The sequence below is a fragment of the Hyaena hyaena genome, unplaced genomic scaffold (genome assembly GCF_003009895.1).
Source record: "Hyaena hyaena isolate Hyena2069 unplaced genomic scaffold, ASM300989v1 scaffold_78, whole genome shotgun sequence".
Taxonomy (NCBI): domain Eukaryota; kingdom Metazoa; phylum Chordata; class Mammalia; order Carnivora; family Hyaenidae; genus Hyaena; species Hyaena hyaena.
In genome coordinates this window covers 486,977-505,829 of record NW_024080710.1, presented here as the reverse complement: position 1 = coordinate 505,829, position 18,853 = coordinate 486,977, and the positions used below count along the sequence as shown (strand labels likewise).

The window sequence follows — 18,853 nt, the reverse complement described above, 5'->3', positions numbered from 1 at the left end:
CTGATATTAGTGGTGAATGCAGGAGGCTAATTTTTTGACATCTTTAAGTATGATTCTACTGATTGAAATTCTTGTATAAACTACATCCATATGGTAACTTTTGTATTTTCTAGTTTTAGTTTCTTTAAAGTAGATTAAGACTTTAAAAACTTTTAGGGTAATCTGAGCACAGAATTTTAGTGTTTTAGAATATTTTTCCTTGTCTCTTGTAGTTGTCTTACTTACAAGCCATTTGACAGAAATTTTTAAGGGAAAAAAATATGCCTTTATGGATAATCTCCAAAGTATTCAACTTAGTTTTTATGGGAATAGTAATTTCTTATTTTTGTAGCCACATTTTTGCTCATTTGTGTTTAGTTTATATAGTATTAAATCATACAATTGCAATAAGTACAGCTGACAAAAACAGGTTTGGGTATGCTAGAAGAAGATTTTCCATGGGCAGTCATCTGATCTAGTAGACACTTTCATTCAGCGATATATGAATTGGCAGCATCCAAACATGCAGAGAGAGAGATTTTTATAGATCAAAGTGAGCAGGAACAAGAAAATTATACTGGGCATTTGCCGATTGGTTAGAGCAGGGTTACTTTCCTTATATGGAGCAAAGGGAAGTCTTGGAGCCAGGTCAAGTAACTTGTGCTGAGAAGACACTTCTGAGTGGGTAACCTAGACTTTCCTTTTTGAGGAGAGATGAACATAGAAATTTAATTAAGTTTTGGTTTGTTGACAGGCTTAGCTGGAGCAATTTCATCTTGGTTCTAATCTGGTTATTTTAACAGGTATAAATAGTAGATTTTTGATATGCACATAACTCAGTTGGTGGAAGAAGAAATGTGCACATTACTGAGAATTGCTTACTAAATGTGAGCAGTCTGTATGTTCTTGGTATCATCCAATATATTTTAGGGAGGGGATGGATAGCGTCAGTTCCCTTCTAACATTTCTCAGTTTCCCATGAGATCCTGGCACTTAGAAGGTGCTCAGAAAATGTTGATGAGCTATTTCAGTGTCTGGGTCATATTAGCTTTCTTATCCCTATGAAAATATGTGTCTATCCATTTGTTCGATTAGGTTAAGTGATTCAGGTATGTTTTGTCTTAAGAGAAGACAATTATAAGGAGTTGAAAAATCTCTGAGAATTGATAGTTGACTTTAAAAACAAATAATTATTCCCTTAAATTTTTTTTAATGTTTCTTTATTTTTGAGAGAGGGGGAACAGTGTGAGTGGGGGAGGGGCAGAGAGAGAGGGAGACACAGAATCTGAAGCAGGCTCCAGGCTCTGAGCTGTTAGCACAGAGCCCGATTTGGGGCTTAAACTCAAGAACCACGAGATCATGACCTGAGCCGAAGTCGGACACACAACCAATTGAGCCACCCAGATGCCCAGAAACATTTTTTTTTCTGTAACTATAATTTTTTCACTAGAAAATGCTATCTGGATGGAGAAAACTAAAAAGAATGGGCTCTGGGGGTACCTGGGTGGGTCAGTTGGTTGAGTGTCCAACTCTTGATTTTGGTTCAGGTCATGATCCCAGGGTTGTGGGATTGAGCCCCCACTTGGGCTCTGCACTGAGTGTGAAGCCTGCTTGGGATTCTCTCTCTCTCTTTCTCTCTCTCTCTCTCTCTCTCTCCCCCCACTCTCTCTCCCTTTCTCCCTCGTTCCCTCCCTCTGCCCCTCTCCCCTGTTTCTTTCTAAAATTAAAAAAAAAAATGGGCTCCAGCATCATAAAACAAATAGTATACCTAAGTTTTTTTACATTTAACCACCTGTATGCAAATTAATATAATATTAAAATTACCAATTCTTAATAAACTTTAACCACTTTTGGGATTTTCCATCAAGAAAACAGGACCAATGTGACTTTTCTTTCTTTCATTCAGCTTATTGCTTTGTCATGCATTTACATGCATGTCACAGTCAGTGGGGGCATAAAGGTTAGGAAACAAGGATTCAGTTTAGTCATAAGAAAACACTGATTAGAGTTACAGAAGTAGGGTTGCCTGGTTGGTTCAGTTGGTTAATAGGCGTCTGAATCTTGATTTTGTCTCAGGTCATGATCTCACAGTTCCTAGGTTTGAACCTTGCATCAGGCTTTGTACTCTCTCTGTCTCTCTCTGTCTCTCTCTATCTGTGTCTCTTTCTCTCTCTCAAAAATAAATAAAGAGACATTTTTAAAAAGTTACAAAAATATTTCACCTCTGTTCCATATAGAACACTGTAGGGGGTATTAAAGAAATATATGATGATCCAAGACACTGTAGGGAATACTACAGAAATACATGAGTCAGAGAGAGTTCAGCCTTTTAAGTAGGTTAAGCTTTATATGCTTAAGAATAATCTAAAATTATGTAATATATTATACTAGGGTTCTCCAAAGAAACAACCAATAGGCTATATATCTTCAAAGAAACAGAACCAATGATATCTCTCTTTTCAAAGAAATAGAGCCAGGATTTCTCTCTCTCTCGCTTCTTGAGAGATTGCTTGATAATGAGATTTTGATTGATTTTGAGAAGTTGGCTCATGTGCTTGTGGAAGCTGACAGGCTGGGGATCCAGAGATGAGTTGATTCTGGAATTCGAGTCTGAAGGCAGTCTGTTAGCAGAATTCTCTCTTCTTCCAGTCTTTTTTTATTACGGCCTTCAAGTGATTAGATGAGGCCTACCCATATTTATGGAAAGTAATGCCTTTTACATAAATTCTCTTGACTTAAATGTTAATGACATCTAAAAATAAACCTTCACAGAAACATCTAGAATAATGTTTGACCAACTATCTGGGTTCCATCACCTAGTTAAGTTGACACATAAAATCAGCAATCACGTATATTGAAGGACCATTTTGTTCACACTGGAAAGAATATTGGGTAAGTGCTATGGGTGGTAATAAAGGGGAGAGGGAACTTGTTTTGCTGTTTCTTTGCTTGCAGAAGACACAAGCTTTGAGATATGCTCTGAAGGCCAGTGAGTTTATGGCCCAGTGTGCATAGTGTGGAGAGCATCCCAAGAGACTAGATCAGAACGAACAAGGGTGGAATTGACTGTGGCATGTTAACAAGGGTCCTTGAGAAGACTGGCTGGATAGACATATCTTGGAAAGGGGGGGAGGTAAGAGTGAAGAGGTAAGGCAAGCCCCACATTGATTTCTCCACTTTACTGCAGTAAGTAGAGAAGGTGCTTTCTCCAGCCTGAGATGATAGCTGGCTGGTATGGGGCTGTCTCACAACAGCATTATATGCTATTATATTATATGATGTGAAAAGAATTCCTTTTGTAGGAAGCACCTTAAATGAAATATAACTGTGTCAGATTTTTCTGTTTAACTTTTTAATTTAATTTTAATTTTTTAAATGTTTTATTTACTTCTGAGAGAGAGAGAGAGAGAGAGAGAGAGACAGCGTGAGCAGGGGAGGGTCAGAGAGAGAGGGAGACACAGATTCTGAAACAGGCACCAGGCTCTGAGCTAGCTGTCCGCACAGAGCCCATGCGGGGCTCGAACTCGTGAACCATGAGATCATGACCTGAGCTGAAGTCGGACGCTTAACTGACTGAGCCACCCAGGCACCCCAGATTTTTCTGTTTTAAAATGTGTTCCTCTATCAACTTAAAAAAAGATGTTTCAAGAGATCCATGTGTTCCTGAAGAAACATGATAACTTCATATGTGAATTGCTTCTAGAAGTAATTCTAATCTCTAAGCCTTGAAATATTTTTGGATCCATTATTCTGAAATAGAAATGGAGCCCAGTAACTTTTTTTTTCACCTTACATATTATATAACATAATTAATTTTTTAGAAGTAATAGGTATAAAAACACTTTGTAGTTAAAAAAAAAACTTCAATCAATAAAAATAATAATTGTTATCAGAGAGAAAAACAGCACAAATGATGTGTGGTAGTTTGGTACAAAATGGCCCCTGATGAAACCCCTCCCTGTTCATATCTCTGCCTTTTTGCAACATGAGTCTGCTTGTTTCTTCCATCAAGTGGTATATATAGTCTCTTTCCCCACCCCTGATGGTGGGCTTTGTCATGTGTCTTGAACTGGCCAGTGTGACATCAGCAGGCACGATGCAAGCAGAGGCACCATGTGCAGTGAGCCAGCCCTCTTGAGCCTTCCCTCTTGGAGTGCTGCTTGGCATTACATGAAGAAGCCTAGGAGGGAGGCCACATGGAAAGGGAGGCTCAGCCTACCCCACTGGATCCAGTCTCCAGCCGACCTGGGCCCATTGCAACAGCATGAGTAAGTCAGGTAAGCGCAGCAGAAGAGCAGCCCAGCCAGCCAATGGAATTGTTGAGAAATAGGAAATCATTGCTGTTTAAGCAATTAAGTTTTGGGTAGTTTGTTACCCAGCAATAGCAAACAGAAACATCCTGTGATAAATGGCTGGAATCTCTGTATTCTAATTATAGCTCCGTTACCGAACCCTCAAGTTGCCCACAGCCCTGTGAGGGAGGCAGAAATGTAAATAGGTCACTTTGGTACTGTGTGGTGAAAGCCCAGGAAGGGCTTTCTCTGGCTACTGTGACCTTGATTTCTCCTCTGTCCCCCCTTCTCCTCTAACGATCAGGCACTATTCACTGTAGGACAAGCATTGAGGAGCATTTGGAGGAACTAGAGGAAGTAGACTATTTCTGTACTTCATTGAAAGTGTTTTCTATCCCAAAAGTCAAGACTCACACTTCCGTTTCTTAGAAGTGAAATGCTGAAAGAACCACAACAGATCTCTTTTCCTTTTGTTAACTAAGTGTTTTCAGTATTCTTGTATTTGTCCTGGGAACAAAGGAATGCCCATGCGTATTCCTCCTTATCTTTCCTCAGGTTCAGAATCTTCTGCAGAATTCAGATGTTAGTCCAAGTCCTTCACCCCAGTAATCATTCTTGGTTCATCTAATTCACACACATGGTGGAGTGGTTCCTCTGAACTCTCCCAGGGTCGTTGGAGAAGATGGTATGCGCTGTCTTGAGCTGTGTCCCACCTACCCCATGTTATTTTCTCCCTTACTTGCTCCGTTGCTCTGCACCTTGGCATTCTAAATTACACCCACTGGGCTTCAAGTCTGCAGCACGTCTCCACTTTCTAATCTACCACTTGCTTTTAGCTAAGAATAACTTAGCCCCAGGTTCTATCAGTTTTCCTTAGCGGCCCATTTTACTCCCCTTGGGCAGCATTGTTGGGTGTACCTGGAGTCCACTCTGCCCCTCTTCTTGAATAATCTACTGAGATAGTTTAAAGGTATGTTTCTAAGTTTTATATAGTTGTAATAGTGTAAGGATATAACATTATATATAATATATAAAACATATAGTTAAATTGAAGATATGGACTGTTTTTCTAAAAAAAAATTAATATATATATTTTTTATCTTTGAGAGCAAGAGAGACAGAGCACGAGCCGGGGAGAGTCAGAGAGAGAGGGAAACACAGAATCTGAAACAGGCTCCAGGCTCTGAGCTGTCAGCACAGACCCCAACTTGGGGCTTGAACTCATGGACTGCGAGATCATGACCTGAACTGAAGCCGGTCACTTAACTGACTGAGCCACCCAGGTGCCCCTGGACTGTATTTCTAAAATGCAGTATTTTGGGGTGCCTAGGTGGCTCAGTTGGTTGAGCGCCAACTTCAGCTCAGGTCATGATCTCACAGTTGGTGCTGATAGCTCAGAGCCTGGAGCCTACTTCAGATTCTGTGTCTCCCTCTCTCTGCTCCTACCCTGATCTCTCTCTCTCTCTCTCTCAAAAATAAAATAAATATAAAATGCAATATTTTTATGTGGCTTGTGATACAAATTTGCAAGTAAACTCAAAATGATAGTTAAATATCTTAAAAGTTAGACCCAACTATCGAACCACATTTTACTGCCTTAAAATAACCACTTTTGAAATATCTAGATTATTATCTTTCTTGAAGTTTTAGCAAATATACCCAGTACTTTGGTCAGTTGATACTTCATATACGCAAATGTGCAGGAAAAAGCTTGTTACTATTTAATACTTCAAATGTGGATTCCATGTTATTTATCTTCTGTATCCACCATGATTATAACTCTTCTCTACCATAACAAAGCCACCAACACCTGGTTTTACCTTTGTCTTTCCAATAGCAATGCCACAATGCGGTAAAAAAGAAAATCTGCTTATTTTAGGTTCACCTTATAAGTCACCACAGGCTACCGTGTTTGGTGAAATATGGCTATGAAACTTGAGGCAAATTGCCTAACCTTCTCTAAGACATGTGTGAAATGGAAATAAAATAGTTTCCCTAACTCCCGGCACTTTTGTGAGAATTAAATGAATTAATGCATGTGAAGCACTGAAGATTTGCAGATGCTCATCTCTTGTGTTTTTCCTGTAGCATTAGTATCCACAGGTGGTATATCTATAGTTTTAAGTTTGTTTCTCTCATGTTTACAGGGTTTATGCTTTGAATTTCATTTTCTACTTGAGCATTGCCTTTCTATTTTTTTAAATGTAACTTCATTGATGTTACTCTTTATCACCTCTAGTCATGCTCTGAATTATTTTTAGAGATTTAAAAACTAATAGACTATCATCTTTGTTTCTGAGTTTGAGTCAACTTTAATCTGTGGAATGTGTTTGTGTGTTTTATGATTTCTTTTTCTTTACTTTTGGTAATTGCATATAACTTTTCTGTCAGTTATTACTTTGTTGTGTTGCATTTAAAATTTTTATTATTTGTTTAATGTTTATTTTCCACTATGGAAAATAGTAATGAGGTTCCTCAAAAAGTTAAAAAGAGAACTACCCTACTATCCAGTAATTGCACTACTGGGTATTTACCCCCGAAATACAAAAACATTAACTCAGAGAGATACATGCAACCCTCTGTTTATAGCAGCATTATTTAGAATAGCCAAACTATGGAAGCAGCCCACGTGTCCATCAGTAGATGAATAATAGATAAAGAAGATGTGTGTATATATACAATGGAATATTATTCAGCCATAAAAAGAATGAAATCTTGCCATTTGCAATGATACAGATAAGCTAGAGATTATAGTGCTCAGTGAATGAAGTCACTCAGAGAAAGACAAATACCATTCAGTTTACTCATGAAATTTAAGAAACAAAACAAATAAGCAAAGGAAAAAAATAACAGAAAAACCACAAAACAGACTCTTAACAATACAGAACAAACTGATGGCTGCCGCAGGGGAGGTACGTTGGAGGGATGGGTGAAATAGGAGATGAGGATTAAGGGAGTGTGCTGGGGATGAGCACTGGGTGATGTATGTAATTGTTGAATCACTGTATTGTATGCCTGAAACTAATATAACGTATTTATGCTGGAATTTAAATTTAAAAAAATAACATGAGGGCTAGAAAATGTCCTTTAGGTTTAGCAGCATAGAGAACAATGTTGACTTTAGTGTATTGAAGCCAGATTGCTGTGAGATGAAATGTGCATAGAAAATGAAGAAATGTCAGTTCAGAAGAGCTCTAGAGTATGTAAGACCTTTGTTTTGCCGTCAAAAAGCAGGATACATGGGACGATCCCAAGAGTCAAGTGAAGTTTTCTCCCCCCTTTTGTTTCTCTTTTTTTTTAAAAAAACATTTTTTAAATATTTTTTCATTTTTGATAGAGACAGATTGCGAGTGGGGGAGGGGCAGAGAGAGAGGGAGACAGAATCTGAATAGTAGGCTTCAGGCTCTGAGCTGTCAGAAATTGTTTTCTAATTTTGCTTATAATTTTGAATTTTCAAGAGTACTTTTTTTCTTTTTAATGTTATCATATTTTAGCTTTATGGTTGGTATATCATCTGTACACCTATGAGGATGTTGACTGACTTATTTAAAAGGGTTTTAAAAACTCTAATCTTTATTTCTGCTAGTTGTTGTCGTTTTGTATTATTATTTTGGTTACTTTCATTTGGAACTCTTCTCCCAAGTTTGATCAGTGATTAAGAAAGGCCAAGAACATTTTCTGTGAAATGAAGGAACAGAGGTTGTATTGCATTGAAGTGAGTTGTAAAAGGCAAGAAAGTGAAGAACATTGTACATGGCTCAGAAAGTTTGCTTATAGAGGGAAAGAGGATAGGAGAATTGAAAGCATTTTTATTTTTGTTTTTATAAAAAGATGGGAGATCCACAAAGCACTTTAAAATTCTTTATTGATCTGGAATTTCATAATTCTTTAATAGTGTCTAGTGTCATAATCTACTTTATGGATTTTCCTTGGAAAACTCTTACCTTGTTGGTGTGAAGGAGCCATTAGAAAAGAGAGGATGAAAGTATGAGGTAGGAGGATGGCTGATAAGTGAGGCCACTGAATAGCCAGATGAAGAGGAGAGTGGAGAGCCCAGGTATAGTCCCAGAGTTGGGGTCTCCTTTTCCTTTGAACCACTTAATATAATTTACATAATTAATGAAGGGGTTGGGGACAATGGGCAAGTTTATGTGATTGGTGGCAGGAAATTGAGGAATTTTTACAGTAAATATTGTTTGAACAGCAAAAGTACCCAATCTCATTGCCAGATCCTTGGCATGTGGGCTTTCTTCACACATGGAAATATCTCTAAGAAGAATAATCCATTCTCCTGGTGGAAAAAAGGCATTCACTATTTTGGAACAAGATAATAACCATGATTAAAAGGATGAAACATTTATTGATTGTCTGTGGTTATGTTCTGTGAAAGATGATGGTTCCTGCCACAGGTTTTTCTGCCATAGTAACAGGGACAGACATATACCGGGAGAAAAAAAGGGTAGTGTAAGCAACTGATAGCTTTCCAAGTGGTGGGCAAATGCTCAGATATATCGATAGTCTGCCATATTGTAATACTAGACTCATATTTGCCACATGTTCATGTTGTGAATTTTCATTTCTGTTGGTGTGTAATGGCCATTCCATTTCGTGAGAAATATACAAACTAAAAATAGTATGACATGACAGTATTAATAAAGTCTTACTATATGTAAGATATCAAAGAATGCAGTCTCCAAAATTAGTAACTGTAGAATGAAAGTCAAATGTAATAAAACATTATGAAGGTGAACTGTTCTCATGACACACTATGCTGGTTTTTTTTTTAATTTTTATGTTTATTTATTTTTGAGAGACAGAGACAGAAAGCATAAGCAGGGGAGGGGCAGAGAGAGAGGGAGACACAGAATCCGAAGCAGGCTCCAGGCTCTGAGCTGTCAGCACAGAGCCTGACGCGAGGCTTGAACCAATGGACTTTGAGATCATGACCTGAGCCAAAGTCAGAAGCCTACTGACTGAGCCACCCAGGTGCCCCCCAACTATGCTGTTTTTAAAGGGAGAGTGCTTTAGGAAAATCTTAAAAGAAATGCTGACAAAATTGAGAAGGAACATAAAATAAACCCTACAGTGCTTGAAAACATCTATGTCCTGAGAATGCATCTTCCTACTTTATTCATGTAGAAAGATTAGGCTTGAGTTCTGTGAGTCCTTCAGAAATGTACTTCTCACAGAAAAGAGCCCTTTTCTGGTTGTATATATTCATTGGTAACGTAGGTCTCTGACTGTTCCCAACTTAAGTGGAACGGCTTGAGCTTTTAATTTTAGCTCTTCAAATATTTAAATTGTAAAAAATAATATATCGTCACTAAACGTTTAAAAAATAGAGAAGTGAAGAGTCATTTATATTGCCACATCATTAAGCCACTGTTAGCATTTTTTTTTTTTTTAATTTCTGAGAGAGAGAGAGACAGCGTGAGCAGGAGAGGGTCAGAGAAAGAGGGAGATACAGAATCTGAAGCAGGCTCCAGGCTCCGAGCTAGCTGTCAGCACAGAGCCCGACGTGGGGCCCGATCCCACAAACCATGAGATCATGACCTGAGCTGAAGTCGAACGCTCAACCAACTGAGCCACTCAGGCGCCCCGCCACTGTTAGCATTTTTAACAAGTTTCCTTCCTAGCATTTTTGCTTGTATGTATATTAACATAGTCATAATTACAATATGTGTTTAATTTATATCATCTGCTTTTTATCAATCCATGTTGCTTCTAATGCCCACATAATATTCCTTTGATTGTACCAGCACTGCAATTTACTTAGCTTTTTTCCAGTTTGGGGGAATTACAGGAACTGTCTGTTTTTCTTTGTTGTAAATCATGTTATGGTGGAAGTCTTGGGGCTTGTAGACTTTTGTGTATTTTCTCAAGCTAAGTTTCCTGCAGGTAAGCTCCTTCACAGTTTTTCAGCCCTGTTGTGCAACATTTTTCCTGATAGGCATTCTGAGTTTATGATTATTGCCAGAGAGTTGTAAGAACACAAGTTCAGCGCTGATTGGTCAGTGATAGATTTCATCATATTTTTGTAGACTTTTGTAAAGGGGAAAAAATGGTTCCCTGAGCTGTTGCTTTTCCCTGATTAAGAAAATGTTAAGTGAGGACCTGTGTTATGTCCTCATTTGTGAAGTGGCTGTTCCTAAGCCCTACCCATTTTATCTGTGGAGATTTTAGTGTTTTTGAAAAGCTATTTGTATTAACTTTTTATATATAAAAGATACTGATTTTCTGTCCCATATCCTACAAATATTTTCCAGTCTTTTTTTTTTTTTTTGGCCTATTTATGTTTGTTTTTAATGATAAGGTCATATCTATAAATCTTTCATAATTTTTTTTCTGTTAATTCGAGGCTTAGGAAGTCAGTCTCCCTTTAGTTCCTTAATTTGCAATTGCATTTTATGTGTTTTTTTTTTAACATTTAACTTGTGTATCTGTAAGAATTTATTTCAATAAATGAAATATGAGTTTTTAAAAATGTTTTTATTTGTTTATTTAAATACTTATTTTTGAGAGAGAGAGACACACAAGCTGGGGAGGAGCAGAGAGAAAGGGGGAGAGAGAGAATCCCAAGCAGGCTCCATGCTGTCAGCACATAGTCCAATACAGGGCTCAGTCTAACAAACTGTGAGATCATGACCTGAGCCAAAATCAAGAGTCAGACATTTAACTGATGGAACCATCCAGGCCCCTCTGAAGTGTGAGTCTTAATTGATATTATTTCCCCTCCCAAATTCTTTTTTTTAAATGTTTATTTATTTGGGGGAGGGTTGGGGAGGGACAAAGAGAGAGAGAAAGAACCCAAGAAGGCTCCGTGCTGTTAAGTGCAGAGCCCGATGTGGGCTTGAACCCACCGAACCGTGAGATCATAACCCTAGCTGAAATCAAGATTCTGGTTCTTAACTGACTGAGCCACCCAGGTACCCCTTACCTTCCAAATTTTTGTCTAGTTATCCCAGCATAAGTTAAGAAGAAACTTTCCCCTTTCCTAGAATTTTGGGCTGCTGTTTTACTCTTCTGTATAATTCAATCAGTTTTTGGACTTTTTCAGTCTTGGACCTGTATCTTGCTGTTTTAATAATAATTATTGCCTAGTTATGTCTATATTTCAAGAGAATTCATCTCTCTATTACTTCTTAACATTTTTATTTGATCATCTTATTAATTCTTATGCATACTTTCAGAATAATTTTTGTCAAGTAGAAAATCTTGCTTAGACTTTGGAATTACATTAAATACATGCTTTATTTGTGGAGAACACAATTTATTATTATAATACAAACTATTATTGTTTCCATATATAGTCTAAAATCACTAAATGTTTTTCATTAAAAGTTCTTAAGTAGCTTTTTAAATCATTTATCTCTGTTTCATGATTTTTGTTTTGTTGATATATAGGAGTGTTGGTGACATTATGTATTAATATACTTTTTTCTTACCCTAGAATGCATTACTGATTTTATATAAATTTTTATGTTTTTAACTGATTCTGGTAGTTCTTAGAAAATTCCTTTAAGGGGCGCCTGGGTGGCTCGGTTGTTGAAGTGTCCGACTTCAGCTCAGGTCATGATCTCACAGTTCATGGGTTTGGGCCCCGTGTCGGGCTCCGTGCTGACAGCTCAGAGACTGACGCCTGCTTCGGATTCTGTCTCCCTCTCTCTCTGCCCCCTCCTCCACTCATCCTCTGTTTCTCTCTGTCTCAAGAATAAATAAACATAAAAAGTTTTTAAAAAGAAAAGAAAATTCCTTTGGGCTAAAGACATCCATGTGGCTAACAGACATATGAAAAGATGCTCAACATCACTCATCTGAAAGGAAATACAGAGATCAAAACCATGATGAGATACCACCTCAAACCTGTCACAATGGCTAAAATCAACATCTCAGAAACAACAGATGTTGGTGAGGATGCAGAGAAAAGGGAACCCTTTGGCATTGTTAGTGGGAATTCAAACTGGTGTAGCCATTCTGGAAAACAGTATGGAAGTTCCTCAAAAAATAAAAAATAGAACTACCCTATGACCCAGCAATTGCACTACTAGGTATTTATCCAGAGGATATAAAAATGCTGATTCAAAGTGACACCTGCACTCCAGTGTTTATAGCAGCACTATCAACAACAGCCAAATTATGGAAAGGGCCCAATGTCCATCAACCGATGAGCAGATAAAGATGTGGTATAGGGGCACCTGGGTGACTCAGTTGGTTAAGCATCTGACTCTGCTTGGGTCATGATCTCGTGGTTCATGGGTTTGAGCCCCACATTGGGCTCTGTGCTGACAGCTTGGAGCCTGGATGGAGCCTACTTCAGATTCTTTGTCTCTGTCTCCATCTGCCCCTCCCCTGCTCACACTCTGTCTCTCCCCCTCTGAAAAATGAATCAAAACATGTAAAAAAAGATGATGTATATATATACAGCACATATAATGGAATATTACTCAGCCGTTAAAAAGAAAGAAATCTTGCCATTTGGGGGATAAAACTAGCGTGTGTTATGCTAAGCTAAGTAAGTCAGAGAAAGACAAATACCATGAGATTTCACTCGTGGAATTTAAGTAACAAAAGAGATGACCATAGGGGAAGAGAAGGAAAACTATAGAGAATAAACTGAGAGTTGCTGCAAGGGAAGTGGGGGGGTGGGCTAAATGGGTGATGAGCATTAAGGAGGACACTGGTGATGAGCACTAGGTGTTATATGTAAGTGATGAATCACTAAATTCTCCTGAAACCAATACTACACTATATGTTAACTAACTTGAATATTTAAAAAAAATAAAAAAAAAGAAAATTCCTTTGGACTCTAGCTCTTTCATTACACTATACAGTTCTCTTTTTAAGTCTTAATCACATTAGTAGAAAAGAATTCAACTATATATTAAATAATAGCAGTGGTAATGTGTTCATTTCCCTTTGCTTAAATAGAATGCCTCTAAGAGTTTTGTCATGTGAGTGTAAAGTTAATTTGAGATGGATGTTTTTTAAAGTTAGGGATTCTTCATTGCTATTTAAAATGTCTGTATTGATACTGGGTTTTATCATTTGTTTCTAGCACCTAATGACATAAACTACTGATTCTGCAGGTTTTTGTTGGAAAATGGATTCTAATCCTGTGTGTTCAGGTGTCATGATATGTCGTTGACTCCCATTGTACACTGTGTACATATCTGGAGTTTCCCACAGACATGTCAAGCTCAGTGTCCATGGTGAGCTTTCCTTTACCCCCCACTCCTCTGTGCATCCTGGTCTTTTGAACGTACACCCAGAAACCAGGGTACAGTTTAGTCCCCTCACTAGACTGTATCCATCATCCTTTTCAAATGCTCTCTTTCAAATGCTCCTTTTCAGATGCTCTCTCTTCCTTCATATTCCCAGCTTTAAGTCCTGCTTTGATCCTTCAGTGCTGTGTACTACAGCTGGTCTCCTGACTCCTGTTACTGCTTTTTTCTTTTTTTTTAATCTTTTTGTATCTGCTAGCTGCTGTGCACAGGCTTCTCATTTTTTGTATGAAATGTGCATCTGATAAAAATAGGCTTAATTTAAAGTTGTTTATTCTGAGTGCCATTCAGGATGTTAGCATTCAGCTCTGCACAGTGGTGAGGAGAAGAGTGCTGCTGGAGCCTGGCACCCTGTGAGCAAGGGTACAGGGAGGCAAGCAGACCTGGGGTGACTGTCCCGCAGGGAAGCTGCGACTGGCATCTTTGTCTTCTCCTGGCTGCCTCCTTGTTGTCTGTATTTGTCTCAGGCATCATTGTTGGAATGGACAGAATCTTTCATTTATCTAAACCATTTGGAAAGCACATAGAACAGCTTAATTGTTAGGCCACGCTGGTCGTAGTTTAGATCAGGCCTTCCTACCTCTCCCCTCATAGGGATAGTGTGATCAGCCTTGCTTCTCCTTATAGTCAAGCTACTAGAGATCCTAAAGAAATGTCAGAAAGAATTTGAGGTCTCGGTTGTGCAAATTTTGTGTCAGTATGAGGGGTAGGAAGGCAGAAAATGGTACTGGAAAGAAAGCAAACAAACTGGCCTTTGTGAGGCGGTGAGGGGAATCACTGCAGATGCCTGAAAAAGGAGGCTGGAAAATGTGCTGATGTTAAGAACCCTTACATTTGTGCACATGGACACAGTCTTCTTTGGTCTTCACAATAACCCTGTGAATGGAGTAGAGATTATTATTACCTTTCTGTTTTACAGCTGAAGAAACAGAGCCTTTGAAATTCCTCAGTTTACCCAACATTACACAGTTTTGAAGAGTCAAGTCTTGAACTTACATTTCTGATTTCTGATTTTGCACTTTTCCTGTTACCTTTCTCAAAACTGGAACAGTGATAGGGTAACAGTGACCTTGTCATCCCAATACATTACATTGAGATAGCACAAAGGAAAAATACAGTGTCATCTCTCTTAGTCCCTATCAGTTAAATTACGTATTTTTAAAAAAGTCTTACTGAGATATAATTCATTCAGATCCACTCATTTAAATTATATAATTCTATGGTTTTTAGTATACTTAAGAGTTATGCGACATTACCATAATACATTTTAGAACATATTCATTGCTCTAAAAAGAAACCTTTTTAGCCATTATCCCTCACCCCCCGTCCCTACACTAGTCCTTGGCAATCAGTAATCTACTTTCTGTTTCTATATGTGCCTACTCTGCACACTTAATACAAATGTAATCATGTAATATGTAGTCCTTTCACTTTATAATGCTTTCAGGCTTCATCCACTTGTAGCATGTATTCATATTTCTTTTTGTTGCTAAATAATAATTCCATTTTATAGATAACACATTTTATTTATCCATTCATTAACTTATGGACATTTGTGTTATTTTCACATTTTAAAGAAGATGCAGTTTTCCAAAGCAGCTGCATGTATTTCCACTGGCACTGTATGAGGGTTTCAGTGTTTCCACACCCTTGCCAACACTTACCTGTCTTTAAATGTAGCCATAATTGAAGTGATATCTCATGGTTTTGATTTGCATTCTCCTGTTGGCTAATGATGTTGAACAAGCCATTTTTCTTTTTTTAAAGTTTTTGTTTTAGTTCCAGTTAGTTAACATTCAGTTACATTACATTAGTTATGTTAGTTTCAGGTGTATAGTATAGTAATTCAGCACTTCCATGCATCACCCTGTGGTTATCTCCACAAGTGCATTCCCTTAATCCCTGTCACCTATTTGACCCATCCTCCCACCCACTCTCCTCTGGTAACCATCAGTTCTGTATAATTAAGATTGTGTTCAACAACCCATTTTTCATTGGATTATTTGTGTATTTATTGTTGAGTTTTGATAGTCCCTTTATATATTCAACATACAAATCCCTTATTGTTTTGCAAAAAGATTTATTCTGTTCTGTGGTTGTCTTTTCACTTTCTTGATATCTGTTGAAGCACAAATGCTTTTATTTTGGTGATGTTTAGTTTGTTTATTTTTTTAATTTGTGTAAGAGTGGAGTCTAAATTTATTCTTTTGCATGTTTAGAAGACTGTTCTTTCCCCATTAAATGGTCTTGGAATCCTTGTTGAAGAACCAGTTGACCATAGTTACATGGGCTTATTTCATGTCTCTAAATTTTATCTAAAGTCTTCTGATCCATTGACATGACATATCCATTTACGTATTCTTAACCAGTTTGTCCATTTCTTCTAGATATGGATGTTCGTATTAGGTGTGCTGTGTTTTTCAAGTTAGCATTAGTGGGATTGAAGTTCTCATGCCTGGATTGTCAGGCATAGTGCAAAGGTTTAACTATTACTCTTCATTACAGATGAATTGGTATTAATATTTGGAAATTATGCAAAGAAAATAGTACAAGTAATACCTACTTTATACTTTTCACATGAACCTTCACAAAAAATGTGGCATGGTCAGTTTTTTGGTTTGGTTTTTAAGATTACCATTTTTATCCTAAATATTGCATAGGAGAGGGATTACTTCAGGCTGACTTACCTGGAGATAGGAGTTCAAATCAGAAGAGTAGCTTAAATGGCTGTTAGGAGGAGAGGTCCTTCAAAATTCCACAGAACACTTAAAACCTTCTCTCACATCTGTGTTTCTCTGGCATATATAGTCCTCTTCAGGCTTGTCATGGTCATGTACCAATGATGTAATAATGATTATTATACCAGAAGCACCAAAGGCAGCTAGTGGCATGATGTGTGGTGGGGCTCTGGTTCGAGTTAAATATCCCAAGAGGCCACATGGAGTTTGTCATCTGTGACAGGGACTTTGATGCATGAGTAATGAAATGATAAAAAAAACTCACCAGTGACTATTGTGATCTCCCAGAGAGTATAAGACAACCAGGCAGTAAGTGCCTCTTATCTTGGTGTAATGTGAACATAAATAGTCAACCCATTTCTTGGGCACAGTGCTCCATCTTGTGTCAGCTTCATCATAGGCTTGAGATAAAGTAGATGATGTATAACATGCACTAGCATTTTAGTAATTGATTAGAATATCTAGACGTTAATATCATCTACTGTATTTCTGGTTTTATTGGTTATCAGTGATCACCTACCTGTTATAAAACTAGACTTTTGAAAACAATATTCTTGTAGCTCATTTTTTCATAGTATTGATACCTTCTAGTTTCTTATTTTTGTTGCTTGTTGATCAGAGAATCTTATGAAGGGAATTAATTTTGTGAGTTCTGTTGCTCTTTAGTTTGGCTAAGTAAAACTGTCAGAGATGAGACCAGCCACACAAACACCTACCTTTGTTCCAGAGCAGAGTATGGGGAGGCAGAGGTGGACTATAAATGGCTGCTCTTCAGATGTGACCTTAGGGTTGTCAGGCCCTCTTGTTTACATTCCCTGCCTATTGCCTCAGCCTCCAATACATGGTTAATAAGTGAAGACCCCAAAATTAGATTGCTTCTCGGCCTTTTGGCTAAGACCAAGTGTAGTATCTGTTCTTATCAGCTTAAGATCCCAAAATTAGAGATGCATTGTTTTAGTTTAATGTTTCCATCCTTTGTTAAAATGCAGATAACATGAAACATATATTAAACCTATGGATAATTTGGATATATAATTGGTTTTGTATACTGCATTTGATGGATTTCAATGGGCATGGGATAAGAGGATAGAGAACACACAACTCAATTACCCGGAATTTTGGAAGAATGTAGGAGAAAACCAGAAAAAGGCAGGTATGCTTGGAATCATTGAATCAAGCTTATTTAGAAACTATTATTTTACCTAAGAGCAGCCTTTTCAAGATCCCAGGAATATCCATGATGGCCCTAATATTCCATGGAAAATTCTTTAGAACAGAGTTAGCAAACTACAGGTCATGGGCCAAATCTAGCCTGCCACCTGCTTCTGTAAATAAAGTTTTATTGGAACATAACCATTCTCATTCATTTGTGCGCACTTGAGCAAGCAGGGAGAGACAGAGAAGGAGAGAGAGAATCCCAACCAGGCTTTGTACTGTTAGCGCAGAGCCTGATGTGAGGCTTGATCTCATGAACCGTGAGATCATGACTTGAGCTGAAATCAAGAATTAGATACTCAACTGACTGAGCCACTCAGGCACCCCACAGAATTGAGCAGTTTTAAAACTATATGGCTCACAGTGCCTAAAGTATTTACTGTCTGGCCCTTTATAGGAAAAAGTTTGCCCACAACTGGTCTAGAGAGTCTACACTTTAAGAAGGTTAAGCATAGATCATAGATAGCTTAAATTTATTTTAGACTTTTATGCCTTTAATCTTACCATTATGTAGATTCAGGGGCAACGGTTTTAAGGAAAGAGCACTACTTCTATCAGAATGAATGCTTGTGCAAGGAAAAAAATTAACTTCAAAAATATTCTTAGAGGATGACACTGCTGTGTTTAAAACCTAATAGCCAGTGGAAAATTAATATCTGACTGTACATGTACATGCCTCTTTCAAGTGTTTCCATCTTATTGCATGAGAAAAATATTAAAATTTCCCCCACAAACATTTATCTTCTGTTGGTTTTGAAGACCAAGTGTTTATATCAGATACTGTAACTGGTTCATATAAGAATATAAATATAAAATGCTAGTCTCACTGTTGGAGATTTGAAGTGGTATGTCAAGCTCAATTATGTCTTGTCTTCTCTCTCTCAGTTTGAAGTCCATGGCCCAAAATGACTCTACCACTGGAGACTCTGTTCAGTAAAGAAGACAACCAGACAGGAGGCTGGGATGAGCATGCCACTGCATCAGATCTCTGCCATTCCAGCCCAGGATGCCACCGCTGCTAGAGTCTACAGAAGTAAGACCAAAGAAAAGGAGAGGGAAGAGCAGGTATTAGGAGAACACCTTTTTTAAGTTTCATTATTTTTGTTGTTTTCATTAAATACAGCCTAGAATGATAAGCTCTGATGATCAGGGTTTTCTCTGGTAATACACTAAAATATGTGTGGTGTAAATAGTTGGGCTCAGCAGTCCTTTATAGGTTTCTAGGTTTTCAGACTTTGGTATTACCTTATTCTGCCATGGTTATACATGACTTGTCTTCATTGCCTAAAATTATATAATTTTTTTCTGGTAAATCTCTGAGTAAAAGTTCTTTGAAATCTCAGAACAT

At 37.8% G+C, this 18,853-nt stretch overlaps 1 protein-coding gene, 1 long non-coding RNA gene and 1 pseudogene across 6 annotated transcripts in view; 2 read left to right on the top strand and 1 right to left on the bottom strand.

Moving 5' to 3' along the window:
• MARCHF8 (membrane associated ring-CH-type finger 8) overlaps positions 1–18,853 on the top strand; it is a 126,938-nt gene that overhangs the window by 39,341 nt on the left and 68,744 nt on the right. For 2 of the 4 annotated variants that reach the window (XM_039233739.1, XM_039233742.1), the window contains exon 2: positions 18,391–18,570. In XM_039233739.1, the coding sequence (XP_039089670.1) occupies positions 18,469–18,570 (102 nt within the window). In that variant the 5' untranslated portion in view covers positions 18,391–18,468. Of the gene's footprint in view, positions 1–4,177; positions 4,257–16,485; positions 16,600–18,390; positions 18,571–18,853 lie in introns of those variants that run through there. The other 2 variants (XM_039233741.1, XM_039233740.1) reach the window with 2 other exon arrangements.
• Positions 13,809–16,328, bottom strand: LOC120232801. 2 transcript variants are annotated; one of them, XR_005528648.1, is made up of 3 exons: positions 16,240–16,328; positions 14,385–14,428; positions 13,809–14,055 (listed from the first exon to the last, which is right to left on the bottom strand). It is a non-coding gene; the product is annotated as an uncharacterized LOC120232801 (long non-coding RNA). The 2 variants fall into 2 exon arrangements; XR_005528647.1 differs by having other exon boundaries at positions 13,809–14,428.
• On the top strand, positions 17,162–17,267 carry LOC120232832 (annotated as a pseudogene).